Source organism: Poecilia reticulata, chromosome 15 (genome assembly GCF_904066995.2).
Source record: "Poecilia reticulata chromosome 15, P_reticulata-male-v2, whole genome shotgun sequence".
NCBI classification, from domain to species: domain Eukaryota; kingdom Metazoa; phylum Chordata; class Actinopteri; order Cyprinodontiformes; family Poeciliidae; genus Poecilia; species Poecilia reticulata.
The window spans coordinates 29,736,500-29,754,040 of NC_088844.1; the positions used below are offsets into that span (position 1 = coordinate 29,736,500).

Consider the following 17,541-nt stretch of genomic DNA (forward strand, 5'->3'; position numbering starts at 1 on the left):
TGCTGCTGCAGCTTACGATGCTGCTGGTGCAGCTTAAGCTGCTGCTGCGGCTTACGATGCTGCGGCTTACGATGCTGCTGCGGCTTACAATGCTGCTGCTGCCGCTTACGATGCTGCTGCTGCTTACGATGCTGCTGCTGCTTACGATGCTGCGGCTTACGATGCTGCTGCAGCTTACGATGCTGCTGCTTACGATGCTGCTGCTTACGATGCTGCTGCTGCGGCTTACGATGCTGCTGCTGCCGCTTACGATGCTGCTGCCGCTTACGATGCTGCTGCAGCTTACGATGCTGCTGCAGCTTACGATGCTGCTGCTTACGATGCTGCTGCTGCGGCTTACGATGCTGCTGCTGCGGCTTACGATGCTGCTGCCGCTTACGATGCTGCTGCTTACAATGCTGCTGCTTACGATGCTGCTGCTGCGGCTTACGATGCTGCTGCAGCTTACGATGCTGCTGCTTACGATGCTGCTGCTTATGATGCTGCTGCTGCGGCTTACGATGCTGCTGCTGCCGCTTACGATGCTGCTGCAGCTTACGATGCTGCTGCTGCTTACGATGCTGCTGCAGCTTACGATGCTGCTGCTTACGATGCTGCTGCTGCTTACGATGCTGCTGCGGCTTACGATGCTGCTGCGGCTTACGATGCTGCTGCTGCAGCTTACGATGCTGCTGCGTCCTGTGATGTTTGGAAGGACAGCTCAGCCTCGTCCCGTCTTTCTCTTTATTCTCCCTCATTTTCAGAAACTCTTCAGCTTGTTGACGTCTGAATGTTTTTAACCACAAACACGTCAACAAGTTGCTTCTGCCTGAGCAGGTGGATCATTTTCAGGTCCTGCAGCCCCAACCTGAGCCCACATCACCATCCCTCCACCACCATGCTGAACAGCTTGCATAAGGAGTTTGGTTTTCTCCTGGTGATTTATAGTCCAACATTAAAATGTGTAGTCGAGCTGAATGCAGGATCTGTAATTTATTGATCAGGTTTTAATGTGAAACTATTAAAAAAACCCATTTTTGCTGCTAAATTACTGAATAGACATATGAGCTCAACAACAAACATAGTTAGTATTTTAATCTTATTTGTTCTTCAGGTTCTTCAACCATCAGAGGTCCTGAAGCAGAAATTCCTTTCTTCTTTTTATCAGTATATTTAATTTGCTGGTTGTGAAAATTTCCCCTGCTTTGTTTGTGATGCTGGTTCTGTCAGATTTACAGGCGTAACCGTAATGTGTGAATAATATGGAATTAAAAAAAATACAATTAACATTTTCAGTGTGGCAGAATGTATCTCGACAGTTATTGGAAATTAAAGCGTTAAAGTCCTGTTTACAACCTTCCCAGGTTGTTGAGCAGCAGCTGCTGCTTCTTCCACCTGAACGCTCCGTTTCTCTGGCAAATGTGAAAACCATCCATGCTTTCATGAACTCAACACATTTACCAGCTTAGCTCTCACCGGCTCCCACAGCACTTAACCCAGTGTGTGTGTGTGTGTGTGTGTGTGTGTGTGTGTGTGTGTGTGTGGGGGGGGGGGGGGGGGGGGGGGTCGTGTTTACAGACTGCGGGTCTTTGTGTCAGAGCTATAGAAAATCAGAGTGAGCCCATTAGCCAGAAAATGCTGCCATGAATCCGCTGAGCTTGATTAAAATGCCTCCTTCAAGTCTTGCTGGATTTTCCTGTTTTTCCTCCTAAGCTCCTAATCTGCACCTTAAGGTTCCTCTGGATCCTCTGACCCGTAAATACCTCTGAGTCAAAGTAGCTCAGGTTAAGGTTCTGCTTGTTTAGGGTCGGGTTCAGAGGGAACCAGACGTCCCTCTGCTTACTGACACTGAGGCGTTTCCAGGTAAGGAGGGGAGCAGAGACCCCAACACGCCTCGGGTCTGTCTTTGGGAAACGGGGTCTGTCCTGGGGATGAGGTCTGTCCTGAGGAACGGGGTCTGTCCTGGGGATGAGGTCTGTCCTGGGGAACGGGGTCTGTCCTGGGGATGAGGTCTGTCCTGAGGAACGGGGTCTGTCCTGGGGATGAGGTCTGTCCTGGGGATGAGGTCTGTCCGGGGAACGGGGTCTGTCCTGCGGGATGGGAAACGGGGTCTGTCCTGGGGGGCGGGGTCTGTCCTGAAAGACGGGGTCTGTCCTGGGGGGTGGGGTCTGTCCTTGTGGACGGGGTCTGTCCTGGGGGACGGGGTCTGTCCTTGTGGACGGGGTCTGTCCGGGGAAGGGGGTCTGTCCTGGGGGATGGGAAACGGGGTCTGTCCTGGGGAACGGGGTCTGTCCTGGGGATGAGGTCTGTCCTGAGGAACGGGGTCTGTCCTGGGGATGAGGTCTGTCCTGGGGATGAGGTCTGTCCGGGGAACGGGGTCTGTCCTGGGGGATGGGAAACGGGGTCTGTCCTGGGGGGCGGGGTCTGTCCTGAAAGATGGGGTCTGTCCTGGGGGATGGGAAACGAGGTCTGTCCTGGGGGGCGGGATTTGTCCTGAAAGACAGGGTCTGTCCTGGGGGGTGGGGTCTGTCCTTGTGGACGGGGTCTGTCCTGGGGGACGGAGTCTGTCCTTGTGGACGGGGTCTGTCCGGGGAAGGGGGTCTGTCCTGGGAACGGGGTCTGTCCTGGGGGATGGGAAACGGGGTCTGTCCTGGGGGGCGGGGTCTGTCCTGGGGAACGGGGTCTGTCCTTGGGGACAGGGTCTGTCCTGGTGGATGGGGTCTATCCTGGTGGACGGGGTCTGTCCTGGGGGATGGGAAACGAGGTCTGTCCTGGGGGCGGGATCTGTCCTTGGGGACAGGGTCTGTCCTGGTGGATGGGGTCTATCCTGGTGGACGGGGTCTGTCCTGGGGGATGGGAAACGGGGTCTTTCCTGGGGGGCGGGGTCTGTTCTGGGGGACAGGTTAGCGTTTTTGCTAACTTTAAAACATTTAGCGCACTTTGCTTCCCCTAAATTGAATTTTCCTGAACAAGCAGCAGGCATTAACAGAGTGAGGCAAACTGAAAACGCTTCCACCATGCATTATGTCATAAACCATGTTGATGTAGCGTGTTAGCGTTAGCAGAACGAATGCTAATTCTCAGAGCTGTACCCTCCTCTTCCTCAGTCATGGTTTGATCTGAATTTGGAATCTGGTTTCTATGGACTTTGTAGCAAAAGCTCCTGGACTTTTGTTGGTCCTGAAGAATCTGCTTCAGTTAAAGTTCAGCAGCTCTCTGACCGCTGATGTCAGGCTGTTTGCTAACGTTGAACGTCCTCTGTGTCCTCAGGCTGCCCGTCTCTCACACCTGCTTCAACCAGATCTGTTTGCCTCCGTATCGAACGCGGAAGGAGCTCAAACACAAACTCACCATCGCCATCTCCAACGCCGAAGGCTTCGGCCTGGAGTGAAGGCCTGCGGACAGGAACACCAACAGAGACTGTCACTCTGCGTCTGCCGTGGATCTCTGTGGATCTCTGTGGATCAGGAACTGAGCAGGTCCCTTTGTCTCCTGATCAGACCGGAGCTTTAACCCAACACCTGAACAACGGCTCAACAAATCGCTTCCACATCAACTCTGTTGGTTCTGCTTTAACAACCCGATGAACAGAAACCAAACGGATGTGCAACACTGTGCAAAAGCTTTTTCCAGTTTACATGTTTATTTCCTCATTGCAGAGCAGAAACGGAAACTCTCTGCCTGCCAAGTGCCTTAAACAGAACAAACCTGCTGCCGTTTTCTATCCGCTCCTGTTTTAGACCGATGGTAAAACATTTTGCAGTATTTTTAAAGTTTTGTGTTATTGATAAACCTTTTGCACAGTATTGTTGATGTTATCTGGGATATAAGTCTGACTAGTCTCTGATAGGTGAAAATAACTTTAAAAATTCTCGTTTTAATGTTGAAACGCGTTAAGTTTGTGCTGAAGTCGGAACATCAGTGGGTGAAAACGGTGGAGCCTCTAATGTCAGACAGGATGGATTTTGCAGAAAGCAAACAGAAACTCCTGAAGACTAAACTGGACAACATCCTCCTGTAATGGCTGCCAGTCTGGACCTAAACATGGCCGTCAGAGGTTTAACTCTAAATCTGTTGCTGTAGGTTTACAAACCATGGTCAGTTTTTCAGAACAAACACAAATACAGCTGAGAACCTTTTTGACATTAAGTATAAATGCCTCCAGGTTCAGCTGATGAAGATCTGGTGTAAAGTTCAACTAAAACATCTGAATAAACTCCTAAACTTTCATTTTATGATCTGCACACCTGATTCCATGTATTTAAACATGGCCGCCATTCAGGAAGGCTAATTATTTATGTTGGCATCATCGTGTTTTCCAGTTGGTATCAGGCAACATGTTCTGCTTTTTGCAAAAACCTCCCATTTCTGCTGCAGCATTAACAGCAGAGGCTCCATCTCATAGTTTCTCAGGTATTGATTTGAATCGAGAATATTTTTTCTGGTCCTGTTTATTCGGTTCTGAACGGATTAATCAGGAGAATTGAGGCGTGGAGGTTTAATTGAAGGTAAAGCTCGTGTAAGTAAGCTAGCTAGCTTGTTGGACATAACGGTGTTAACGTTTCCTGACGTCCGACACTTTATGATTTCCAGAAATGTTTTTTATTTGCTTTGTTTGCAGCACACTGTTACGACTGAACGCTTTATTTTGAAGAATGCTTTTGTATATTACGAGACGCAGCTTGTGGCTTGTTTCCTTTGACATTGCGGCCGGTTGGATTGAACAGAGGCTGCAGCACAAGTGTTGCTTTGCTGTGTTTTGTGACGTTCAGGACCTGCAGACCGGCTTCCAGATGGGCTGCTGCGTTTGTGTGTTTGGTGCTTTTAAATTATTACTCCTTGTTTCGGTCCGTCCAGTCCGGGTCCAACTGCACCGCCTCCAGATCAATGTTGTCACTTTATCCACACCACATCGATCGCTCAGACCAGCTCTGCCGACAACCCGACCTACTGACCCAGTTTGGGTTCGGTTTGCCTCAGAGATCAAAACCTTGGGTCTAGAAATGAATCGTCTTCCAGCTGCAGGTTGGAAAGTCAGGGATGTGTTGCTTATTTTATTAGATTGAACTAAAACGAAAACCAGTTAAATAGTTCAGTTAAAACTGTTTATCTCTGGGAAGCGGCCATGTTGGATGTAGAGGTTAGTTTCTGACGGAAACATTAAAGTTGGGAGTTTAAATTCCAACATGCGGGTAAAAAATGCAACATTGCAGCATAACTTGAAAACATCCTGAGCTTGGATGACATCTAGATGTTGGACAGTCTTCAGATCAGGCACAATAACACAGAGTCCGATATTATCCAATGATCCTGAAATTATTCGAACGAAACTCAATAAATTATCTGATTGATTGAAATGATCAACGCAGGATTCCCAGTTTACCGTCTCCTAACTGGACCAACTGGATTTAAAATCCCAGCTTCATGTTTACCATCATGTCTGTGTTAAAGTCCAGATGTGAAACATCAGAACCTTTCCCCAAACACACCACTGATCTCCTCTTATAGCGTTATGGTTAGTTAAATGCAGGTGGATATCACTGGTTAATTTTAACCACCGTGGCTAAAAGCGTCGAGTCCGGCAGGATGAACTCCAGTAACCAGCGGTGGTGGTTCTAGTTCTGGCCCGGTTCTAATCTGGGTCTCTGGGAGGCCGCGGTCTGGAAAAGATCCTCACTCAACAACCCATTCAGTTTTCACCTCAGTCGTCTGCAGCCCAGAACGTTCAGCTGATTCTACCGTCTCTTTTGGTGTTGGTTCTGAATCTGCGGTGCTGTCTGGTCCAAAGTCCCACATAACAAACTGAAGTATCCCGGCAACCGTCGAGAAACTCCTCTGGCTGCACTGTCCAAATTTACATGGCTGTAATCTGGGTCACTCATTCACTCAGCCAACAATGGATCCTTTATGTTATGTAATGATGGGGCTGGAGCTGCTCTCTGCTGAGAGACGGACCGGGCCAGAACCCCAGAACCGGGCCGCCGGTTAAAGGCTGGACTCTGACATGACTCAGAAATGTGTTTGACTTTGACTCGGTTCTGTTGTACGTCAAATGGACCAAACTGTGTCAGGTTATACAGTGGAGGAGTGAAGACCCGTTTGAAAATAGTTCTAACTGGGTCCCGGGTTTGTTGAGATGTAATTATTTTCTCTGGTCAGGTGTTTAAGTTAAACGCGGACGGATCGGAGGAGCAGCTGACCCGTGCATGACCCGGTTTGTAAACCCGCTGTGGCTTTTGTTGCTGTGTAATGATGTGTGTGACTCCACAGATATTTGCAATAAACCCAAACGAAGGCTCACGCCTCCTGATAACGGCGGATGCTGAACGTGTTTCATTTGTTTGAGTCGGTGGTGAAATGTCAGATAGAGGAAAGAGACCGAGTGACGCTTTATTCTGAAAGTCTGAGAAGAAAATGGAGTATAAGGCTGATGGGTGAAGCTAGGTTACATCCTGCAGATGCATTTTTTAATCTTTAATGAAATAGTGACACTAATGAAGGGACGGTGGCTCAAGCTTTATAATAAACGCTGCTTTTATTTTTTCCACTCTTTCTTGTTGGATTCTGCTGGTGCTGAACGGTGACCCGGTTGGTAGCTCTGATCCTGTGCAGCAAACATGTTGTCCACTTTACAGTTTTACAGCCCTTCACCCATCAGGGGGCCCATGCGGGCCCCATCAGGGCCCGGATGTTACAGTAACAGAACTGTGAGTCTGTCTGCCTGGTGACCTCCTCGTCCTTCTGACCTTTGCTGACCTTCTCTCTTCTCTAACATTTCTGCACCTCCAGGCGACAAACTCCCTCACACCCACTCAACACAAACAGACACACTGACATGACATAGTCCAAAAGGTCGAAGGTCATGCAGATTATTGCATCCATGTTGCCTGCTGAGATGCTGGACGCTGTCCTGATTTTATTCTTTATTCCATCGTTAGATGTCCTTTTGCAGAGCCGGTCTGCTCTAGGCAGCCATCTTTATCTTAGCAGGTCTTCACAGAATGAACTCTTGTTCCAGAACAAGTTCTGAACATTGGTGTTGAGTTTGGTTCTGTTTTAGGAGCCAAGCAGGCGTCGCCAACAGGGGGCGGTACACTCAGGAGCATCGTATGGAGATGGCGGAGGCTCTGCGGCCATGTTCACCTCCATGTTCGCTGTTCCTTTATCTTCAGGTCGCATGGTGGCGCCACAGTTCACCTCGTTGTTGTGATGGAAACATGACGTCATGTTTGGGAACCGGAACCACGTTGAATGGAAAACCCTCTGAGAAAAACCCGAAATACCAAAGACAGGAAGCAGCTTATGGATTTCACTGAAAACCAAACCGTGTTTGGACTTCTGACAACCGTCAGGATCGTCTTCCAGGAACGAAGACTGAATGGCGTTACGGGAGCCCAGAGGACGGATCCTCTGGGCGAGGGGAAGTCCTGGTCCGTATCGCAGGATCAGGACAGAGAAGATCCTGATCAGTCAAACCCAGACCAGGGGGGGGTTTGGTTTCCCAGAGGCGGATGAATCAGCCAGAGAGAGGCGGGCCGAAGGCGGGAGTCGATTCTCAGCTTCAGAGACACACAAAAAGGTCAAACCCCGTCCAGAAACACAAAGATGGAAGTAAACATCGGTTGGTGATACCGACCCAGTTTCAACGATAAGCTAAAGAACGACTAACACACTGATTTAACACATACAAACTTTAAAACATACAGTTTGGATCCTTACTGTAAATGACCATTTAAAGCTAAAGGTGCAGTCAGTGTGGTTCTGTTGCTCTCATTCAGATGTTTCAGGAACGTCTGAGTCACGTCAGGTTTCATCCAGAGGTTTTTACTTTGCATCTGTAATGAGGCTCCTGCAGGTTTAACCACAGGAAGTCGCTGTATGTTGGGCTGTTGGACGTCTGCTGAAATCTTCTTGGTCTTTCCTTTCCTCCCCACAGCCTGGTGAGGTCAGATTTTATCTCCTAAACAAACCAAAATGTAGGCCGCGGCCAGCAGCCCTTTGTCAGTCATTAACCCACCAGCAGGCCACCATTATGCCTTCAATCAGAGCGCAGACAGGCTGACTTGGCAGATTTCAGGCCGTTCATTTTCTAAAATAATCACACAATAGTTGCTGGGTGTTGGGCCAGAGCCACCGGCCGGCTGCGCCGAGCCACACAGAGGCCATTCATTCAGCCTCACAGGCCTTTCTTTCATCCAGCCGTCATATCGAACGGCCACTCGTCACGGCCGGCCCTCAAAAATAACTTTGCTGACCTATTTGTGGACATTTTCACAGCAGTTTGATTTTTTTCTCTTGTTTCTCCCAATCAGACCAGAAAGTTCCTCTGATTTATTTCTTTATTTCACCTGTAAACACAGAAACAACATAAACAGAACAAAAACAGACCTGCTGGATCTTTAATGCTGGGGTCAGAGTCAGAGGGTCAGAGTCACAGAGTCAGAGTCAGAGAGTTGGGGTCAGAGTCAGAGAGTCGGGGTCAGAGTAGGGGTCAGAGTCAGAGGGTCAGAGTCAGAGTCACAGAGTCAGAGTCAGAGAGTTGGGGTCAGAGTAGGGGTCAGAGTCAGAGAGTCAGTCAGAGTCGGGGTCAGAGTCAGAGGGTCAGAGTCAGAGGGTCAGAATCAGTGGATCAGAGTCAGAGAGTTGGGGTCAGAGTCAGAGAGTTGGGGTCAGAGTCAGAGAGTTGGGGTCAGAGTCAGAGAGTTGGGGTCAGAGTAGGGGTCAGATGGTCAGAGTCAGAGAGTCGGGAGTTTGGTTAATCATTGAACTTCCTTCTTAAAGTTAAACACATTTAATGCAGATTAACTTGACTTTCTGCTGTTTCTGTGGGAATATCACTGTAGCTGAGATAATATATATTATATATAGATATATTAATTCTTTCCAACAGCTCCAACTTTATTCAACATAAAGTTTATAAAACAGCCAAATAAATTACATACATTAATTGAGGGCACGCTGAGTTTGCTAAACATGTTTAACTTAGCAGAAGTGATAAAAATGAGTTTCCCTGTTAGCTCTTTAGTAGAAACGTGTCCATTTCTACTAAAGAAATGGACACACAGATTATTTTACTTCAGATTTTGATGATTTTTTACCTGGAGGTCCAGATATTACCCTAAATGAAACCTTTCAAAAGTTTCACAATTATTAGAAACATGATGCTACAACAAAAACACTCGGTAAATCATAAGAGATGAAGTCATAAAAGTCACCAGGAACAACAAAATAATTAACTAAGAGCTTTTAAAGCAGCTTTCGGTTTGGTCCAGATCCGGTTTAGTCTTTGCTTTAACAGACCGTCTGCCTGTTAATGAAGCTCCAACATTTTCAGCTTCATCTAAAACTGTTTCCTGTTCTGGTTGCACAAAAGTTTGGAGCAACTCAGGACTAACAGCAGGTAAAATATAAGAAGAATAAAGACAAAGAAACCAGCAGAAACAAGAAATCAGTTCAATAAAAACTCTGAAAATCAGTTTCTAGAACTTCTCAATGAGAATCAGATCATTCAGGAGGGAAACGACAGAAAAGACGAACAGATGTGGAAAATAACTCGCAGCTCTTCACCTTTCATCTGAATCCAGCCTGTTTCCTTTTACCTCCACATCGTTCCAACTTTGATCAACTTTTTGTTGATCAAATTTGATCAAAGTGCCAAAGTGGAGTTTTAAAGATGTTTCTGCTGGAACATCCAGAAACGGCCGACTGGTTTCAGCCTCAGTTTTTTCTGCTGCTGTGGAAAAATCATGGATGTTTTTGGGAGTTTTAGAAACCAATCACAAAGTTTTACTATCAGAAGTGGTACCAGAGTACCCAACTGGTCTGGCTGCAGATTGGGATGTTGGAGAGCTGGTGGAAAACAGAGAACTGTTCATGGTATGAATGTTCCTGTGCTGGTGCTCTGCATCGCTTCTGTCTGGGTTTTATTCATGTTGGGGAAAATGACATCCATCCCTGTCTGACTGTCTCCAACAGTTAACTACAGAATGAACTGAAAGAGGGAAGTTAGCTGGTGGAGACACAGATTCACCTGAACGTCGTCAACAAAACAGCGAAATACAAATGGGCCAAACATGAAGCCATGAGGAACGCCACAGCTCAGTGAAGATCCAGTTACTGCCCTGAAAGAAAACTTTCACAAAAGTTTGGAGCAACTCGGGACTTACAGGAGGTAAAATATAAGAAGAATAAAGACAAAGAAACCAGCAGAAACAAGAAATCAGTTCAATAAAAACTCTGAAAATCAGTTTCTAGAACTTCTCAATGAGAATCAGATCATCCAGGCTGGAAACGACAGAAAAGACGAACAGATGTAGAAAAGAGCTCGCAGCTCTTCACCTTTCATCTGAATCCATCACCTTTTACCTCCACATCATTTCAACTTTGCTCAGATATGATCAACAAAAGTTGATCAAAGTGCCAAAGTGGAGCCGACCAACCGGGCCCAACCTCTCCAAACCCAATCATTTGGAGACAAACAAGCTGCAGGTCTGCTGAAGAAAGGTGAAACCAGGGGAACTTCATGTTTTAAAAACACGACGTGTTGTTGTCTTCTGTTGGCCGTTGACCCAATCCGGACTTCAGTCACTCTGTGTTTTCTCTTCTGCTGATACCAGATGTTTGTTCCTGGTAGCAGCAACTCAGCGCTGGTCAAGGAGAAAAAGTTACATAACCGACCCAAAGAGTCCAGATGATGGGCTAAATGAAAAAAATGACCAGAAATAAGCAGAACAGGATGGAGAGGAATGGATGGATGTAAATGAACACAGATTAAAATGTTTGTCAAACATTTCATGGACTCATGTTGGCATGTTCTCCTTGAGCTGCTTTTCTGGTTAACGTCCAACTTTCATCATCCTGAAGTGAAAACCAGAACCGAGGCTCCCATCAGGTGAGTTATGGGGGCGGAGCTTCCCGTCATGTCTGCAGGTCTGAGGAGTTCAGGTCCGAACACGAGCCGGGCGGAACCCTGAAGGGTTTCCTCTCCTTCACTTCAGATTACGCTGCAAACAGCAGATTAAAGGTTCATCAGTCTGAAAGCTCCAAACAGCAAAATTCATCATTTTAATGCTTTCCTGGTAACATGCATGCTTTATACAGCAGCTGTGCAGAGAAACAGTGTTTCCCATGAAGAGGCATTTTATCCAGCAGTGGAAAAAGCCAGAGCCTCACAGAGGGAAGAGCCTGGTATGCAGTGATCACTTCACACCAAACAACCCAGAGCAATGCATTTTACTGCCAACTTTTCACAATATTTAGCTCAAACTTGCAACACTTGATGTTTTCAGGGTCAGGCTGCAGGATTTGTTTGTTTGAACAGAGATTAAACACAGATCATTAAAGAGTTCATGGATTGTTGACTTTGCTGTTTGTCCAAATGACTCAGTTATGTAACGTTTCAGATTTGCAGATGGGCTCCATTTATGGTTTTAACACCAATAAATGCACGTTTGCACTAAAAAATGACATAATGAGATTATCTTCACTGTTGACTCGTCTAATTATTTTTACATTTTGGAATCGGAGCAGAATCGGCGTTGGGCGTCAGTCCTGCGTCTTCCTGCTGCAGCTGAATGACCTCCATCGTTCTGCACAGACACGCCCTTCATCACACCTGCAGCTCGGCCAGGTGAAAACAATCACACATCATTTCCCAGTGTAGCATGACTCGGGCCAGGCGGACTGCCATCGTCCAGCAGACATTCAGAGTAAATATCTGCATCATGAGGCGTCAGATTCATCAGCTCTGACCGACTTCTTTAGTCACGATGGACCCGAGGATCCATGTCAAACCAAATCACAGCAGAGAACAAGGGGTCAAAATGTTCATGAAACTTAAATGTAGTTCATTTTTATTTTAGTTTTATGCATTCTATACAGAAAACTGAATAAACACAACATCAGAAGACAGAACGACAGAGAGTTTAGAGATTTCTTCTTTTTCAGGTTTTTGTCCTACCAAGCTAACAGCTAGCTGCTACCAAGCTAACTGCTAACCTCTACCAAGCTAACTGCTAACTGTGAACGGTAGCTACCGTCTAACATTCACAGTAAAGTTGAAGTTCTGACAAACATTTAAAACAAAGAGAAGTTTAAATCACAGAATATACTTTTATTAAATGAAATGCTTTAAAGCAAAACAGGTCAGTATTTCCATGAGATTTTTAACTTTTAATGATGTTTCTGCTGTAAAGTGTGAGTGAGCTGTGAAGCTCCAAACAGAACTGTTTGCTCCTCTAGCCGCTGTTAAAAACCATGAATATTTGAGACTTCCTCTTGAGTAGATCTCAAATTTTGGTAAATTTACCCTAAATTAACAAATTTAGGGTGAATCTGGTGTTTAAATCATCCAAACACCAAATGAATACAAACACAAAGCCGTGTTAGCGCTACCACAGAAGCTAACCGCTCTCTTTGGGTTCGGCCAATCAGCATGAAGGAAGATGTAAGGTGCTCCTGGATTGGCTACTTCACAAACTGCAGCCAATAGCGTCTCTAGTAGCATTGAGTGTTTTAGCTTCCAAAGTTAAATTTCCTTCAAACATCAACAGAAAAATTCACAATTGACGTATTTTCTTCAAGTAAACTGAAGTTATGCTCCACAAACAGAAACATGAGTGGATGGTCCGATCGGGGGTCCGATGCGATCGCAAAGAGTTAAATTCTAGCATTGTTTTGTAGATTTAACACAGCAGTCGGTACCAAACACCAGGCATCTGGATCAGATGTTGGTTTTTCCACTGCAGTAAAAAAGGAAGCAAACCAAAAACTCTGCTGTTAAGAAAGAACAGGAAAAAAACAACAAATGGACATAAAAGTTTAATTAAATTCTTCAGTGTTGGTGGCTGTAATTATGTCTTTATGTGGCATGAATCCATCCAGACATTTGTGGGTTCTGGTTGGGTTCTGGTCGGGTTTCATCACGTTCCCATGTTGGGTGTAAACACGCAGCTTTGTCCTGTGGAAACAATATTTAAACGAATCTGATCCTATCTGCGCTGGGGAGGCGGATTCATCTGTGGCTGCTGTTGTTGGTTTGAAACTGAAATAATTTCAGATCATATTCAGAGCTGAGGTTGGAGCCCTGCCCCTTGCCCCGCCCCTTGCCCTGCCCCTTGCCTCGTCCTCAGCCGAACTCGCCTCTGCTGGCTTCACAAACAGCTGTGAGAGCCAAAATAACTGCAGTCACGTCCCTCAGCACACACAGCCTCCGTCTCACACTCTATCTGCAAAAACACACATTCACGTTTAAAAAGAGAAATTCATAAAGTTTTGTTTGGCCGGAGAGCCCCTCGCTGCTGTTCGGTCCTGATGTGAAAAAGCTCTTTGTGCTCAGCAGAACCTCTGCAGGCTGGAGCGGATCCGGTTTGACTCAACAGATTTATAGACGTCGACAAGCAGGAGAAAACGGGAGCTGGCGGCGGGAAGCTGCTGTTACACAAGCAGCTATTTCAGCTTCGTCACGTCTTCTTCCTCACTGAGGGGAAGGCCGAAAAACCAAGACCACACTGAACTCTGCCTGATGTCTCCGAGTTTATTTCAACAGATCAGAAGCAGGTTGGGGCGGGTTCCTGAGTGTCTCTGGTTTGTCCAAACGGAGCTCATCTCATCATTAATGTCTCCCAAAAACATACAATTCAATATCTTTAAAGACCTGCAGTAAGTCAACACACAGTGAGTCCTGTGGATGCAGATCCAGCCCAGATCACCAGCCCTCCACCGCCGTGCTTCAAGCCACTTCTGGGAAAACTGACAGCTGTTTTTAAGGTTTTTATTAACATTTGAAGTTTTTAATCAGCTTCATACTTGGCCTTTCCCAACAACAGTTGCTCATATTTCATCAATCTCTGCATTGTGTGGACATAATACAGCAGCAAACCATTAAAACTCCTGATTTTATAGAACATTTCACTCTTATAACGAATGAATTGCTTTTTAATGAAGCCAAGGATGATTTATTAGGCATTTAAATGTCCAGAACCGCCAAACAGAAATAGAATAAAAAATAATAAAATGAACAGAATCTGCTCAGTGTCTGTCCTGCTCGATAATATTCAGAACCTGATACATTTTTTATTTTCTTCTTCATGGTTTACGCCAGAGGCAACTTCTGTTTGTTGATCATGTGATGCAGAAAAACTGTTTTCATTGCACTTGGTAAAATAAACCAATTTCAATTTGACTGAAAAACCACAGCATTCTGGTGCCAAAGGTTTTCTAAATGATTTCCACTGAGGAAACGTATTTTCTAAATGTCAAATTGTAAAATCATAGAGTCACTGGAAGCACAGATAAAGACAGGATGATAGTTTCTTTATCGAAGAAAATCTGCAGCAGCACATTTAAACTGAAAATGATGAAATATTGCATCTGCTGAAGCAAGAAACGGGGCGGAGCCTGAATGTAGAAGGGGGCGGGGCCTGAATGTAGAAAGGGGCGGGACCTGGATGTAGAAACGGGGCGGAGCCTGAATGTAGAAGGGGGCGGGGCCTGAATGTAGAAACGGGGCGGAGCCTGAATGTAGAAGGGGGCGGGACCTGAATATAGAAGGGGGCGGAGTCGGATGTTCGAAGGGGATCTCATTGAGTCTCAGTGGGTCTGTATGGGTCTCATTGTGTCTCATTGAGTCTCAGCGGGTCTTAGTGGGTCTGTATGGGTCTCATTAAGTCTCAGTGGGTCTGTATGGGTCTCAGTGGGTCTGTATGGGTCTCATTGTGTCTCAGTGGGTCTTAGTGGGTCTCAGTGGGTGGGTGATGGTCTCTCAGTCTGCGCCTGGAGGAAGGAGTGAGTTCTGGGTCCAGTTTCAGCCACTTGGTTCTCCGGTTCCAGTGTCTTTTTAAAGCTGCTGCTTGTCTCCTGTCAGTAAATCATTAAACCATCCAGACATGATGCAACACGTCGTCCTGTCGTTTCCACCAACCTGCTTCATTCTGATTACTCTGGATTTCCTCCTGACTTTCTTCAGCTTTTCTGCAACCTGTTCCTGCCTTCGGCTCCGCCTCTTCACCGTTTTCTGACATTTTATTTCTTAATGTTGTGAAGTTTATTCTCTCCTTTACCTGCCAAACCAGAGGACTTCCTCTAGTGACGACATTATGCATCAGATCATTTCAGAGTTGCATCATTTTCTTCAGATTGTGTAAATTCAGAGAAAACATTACGAATCTTCATTTCCTTTGACTTTTCACAATCGTGACGCAGTTTACTGAGAGCTTCTGGGTTTTCACGCCTCAGCCGGGTCTCATGAACTCTGGCTTGTTTTTGCTTTTGGCCTGGTTTATTTCTGTGGATGTGGATGCAGGAGTCGCTCCGCCATCCGGACCAAATCAACCAGATTAACAGATTGTAGAAAGTCTCAGTTCTGGATGGTTTGTCTGCAGACTGAATGTGATCCGAGTTCGATCCAAAATGTCTTCCTGCAGCCAAACGTCTCTGAAACTTCTCCTCATTATTTGGTTTATTTCTGATCATTTTCACCGCAATAAATCCCAGAAACAAACAGATTAATTTCTCCATTCCTCCTGTGGTTCTGCAGCTCTGGACCCATCCGACCAGCAGACAGACTGTCTGGGTCACACGGTCCGTTTTTCCTCTGAAAAGAACCGAACCACCGGGAAGATTTAGACGTTAGATTCATCTTCAGACCAAAGTTTCCAACGACAGGTTTGAGTTTTCCTCTGCAGTTTCGTTCTGAACCAGGCGACAGATGTTTGACCTCTCTCACTTGGAGCCTTTGAACCTTTTGACCCCAAACGTTTTTAGACGACCTTTCAAACTAAAATAACTCGGATGCATTTAGAAACACGTGTTTATTGTTGACCATGTTGGTCACGTGGCCGAACAAGACAGTTTGTTTCCTAATGTACATAAAAACCACAACACAATAACTGCATCTAAATACAGACAATGTATGGTTTGACTTGAGAATATAATTTTATAAATCTGAACTGATATGAAGTTTTAAGACTCAGAAAAGTTCAGATTCAGATCAGATCTTGACTTATTGAAATTGTTTATATTGTTTTAAATGTATTTTCAACAACTTTCCTGCTGCTCTGAAGCTACTTGTGTAAGAAATGAAAGTTTTAGTTCATTTTGCTGGTCAGCCTGTTGGGATGTTTCTCAGCCGTCAGGTTCTGGTTCTGTTTGACGGTGCAGTCGGGTCGGGTCGTCCTGAAGGGAAATGCTGCAGAACGCTCCACCACAGGCATCACGTTTCAACCGGCTTTTATTTTAAAACGTGAACTGAAGGATTTCTTTAACCGCTCAGGTCTTTGGCATAACTCCAGTTTGCATTTCTACCTGCTGGAAGCTTTTACTCTGAAATACTCCTAGAGTCAATAAAACAGTAAAAACCGTGAATTTAAAGAATGAGTCCAAACGAGACATGGCAACCGATTATTTAACAGCTTTGTGTAAGATAGAATAATAGAAAACGACTTTTAGATTTTACAGATGAAGTCCTGGACCGAGCCGTGTCCCTTCATCGGTTTTGTCCTGACTGACATCCCTTCCTTTCCCCTTGTTTGGACCGGCACCTGTTCACAGGCACTCTGAGATCTTAAAGTCCATGTCAGAGCCGTGCACAGTGTGTGTGGATCTGCTCAGATGCACACACACACACGTCTGCGGTCGCCGGCCTTTTCTCACTGCCAGCTCAGCGTTGCAACACGCTGCTTTGTGAAACTCTGCCTGAATATCGCAAAGATAAACACAACCTGGTTCATGAGCCGGAGCCAAATGTTGGGCACCGGAGCAGCTGAGGGGCGGATAGAGGCTAATCACAATCTGCTAATGAATGAATGAATGAATGAACGTCATCTATGATGTTAATATTATTTGGACTAAAAAAGTCACTAATCGCTTCATCAGCTGTTTTTATGTCGTCATTTTAACACCTTATAGTTTCTTTTAATAATTGAACTAGAAACCTAGTTTCTATAGAATTAATAATTGTTATTAATAATTATTACTAAAACCAGATGAGTTTTATCTGTTTCCACTATTTTCAGACCATTAAAAAATGTAACCTTGTTTCTGAAATAAAAACCAAACATCTCCAAAATGTTGAGTTCAGCCAACATGAGTTTAATGTTTAATGTTTGCAAACTGAGTTTTTTCTGCTGTAGTTCGACTCACATTGAGTTTAAACAGTTTGTTTTGTGTTTCATGACTTTAACTCTGATCAGTTTATGTCACCTTGTCCTGTTTTATCGTTTAATAACTCATAGATTAGTAAACATTCATTTCTTTTCCTTTAGCTTCATGTTAGCTTAGTTTAGCTGACATTAGCTGAAGCTAGGCTTTCTTTAGCCACCTTTGCTCGTTCATTGTGTGATAATTTACTCTCCATTTTATCTTTCTGTTGAGTTTTGTTTATCAGACCTAATCTTTTTTTTATATTTCTGTTCTTACCGTTTTTTCTTTGAGCCATTTTTATCTGTAGAGACATTTATGTTGCATTAGTTTCACATGTTTAATTTGAATCCAACATGAGACTAAGATGTTTTGTTTTCAAGACAACTGATCTTGAAATTATTGTCAATCAATGATAAAACACAT

The 17,541-nt window shown here is 45.1% G+C and overlaps 1 protein-coding gene across 1 annotated transcript in view; it reads left to right on the top strand.

Annotated features, from left to right (window-relative positions):
- Positions 1-6,297, top strand: part of hectd2 (HECT domain containing 2) — a 40,400-nt gene extending 34,103 nt beyond the window's left edge. The window contains exon 22 of the mRNA XM_008430125.3: positions 3,250-6,297. Coding sequence (XP_008428347.1) covers positions 3,250-3,370 — 121 coding nt within the window. The 3' untranslated portion in view covers positions 3,371-6,297. The remainder of the gene's footprint in view (positions 1-3,249) is intronic.
- The last annotated feature ends 11,244 nt before the right edge of the window (positions 6,298-17,541 follow it).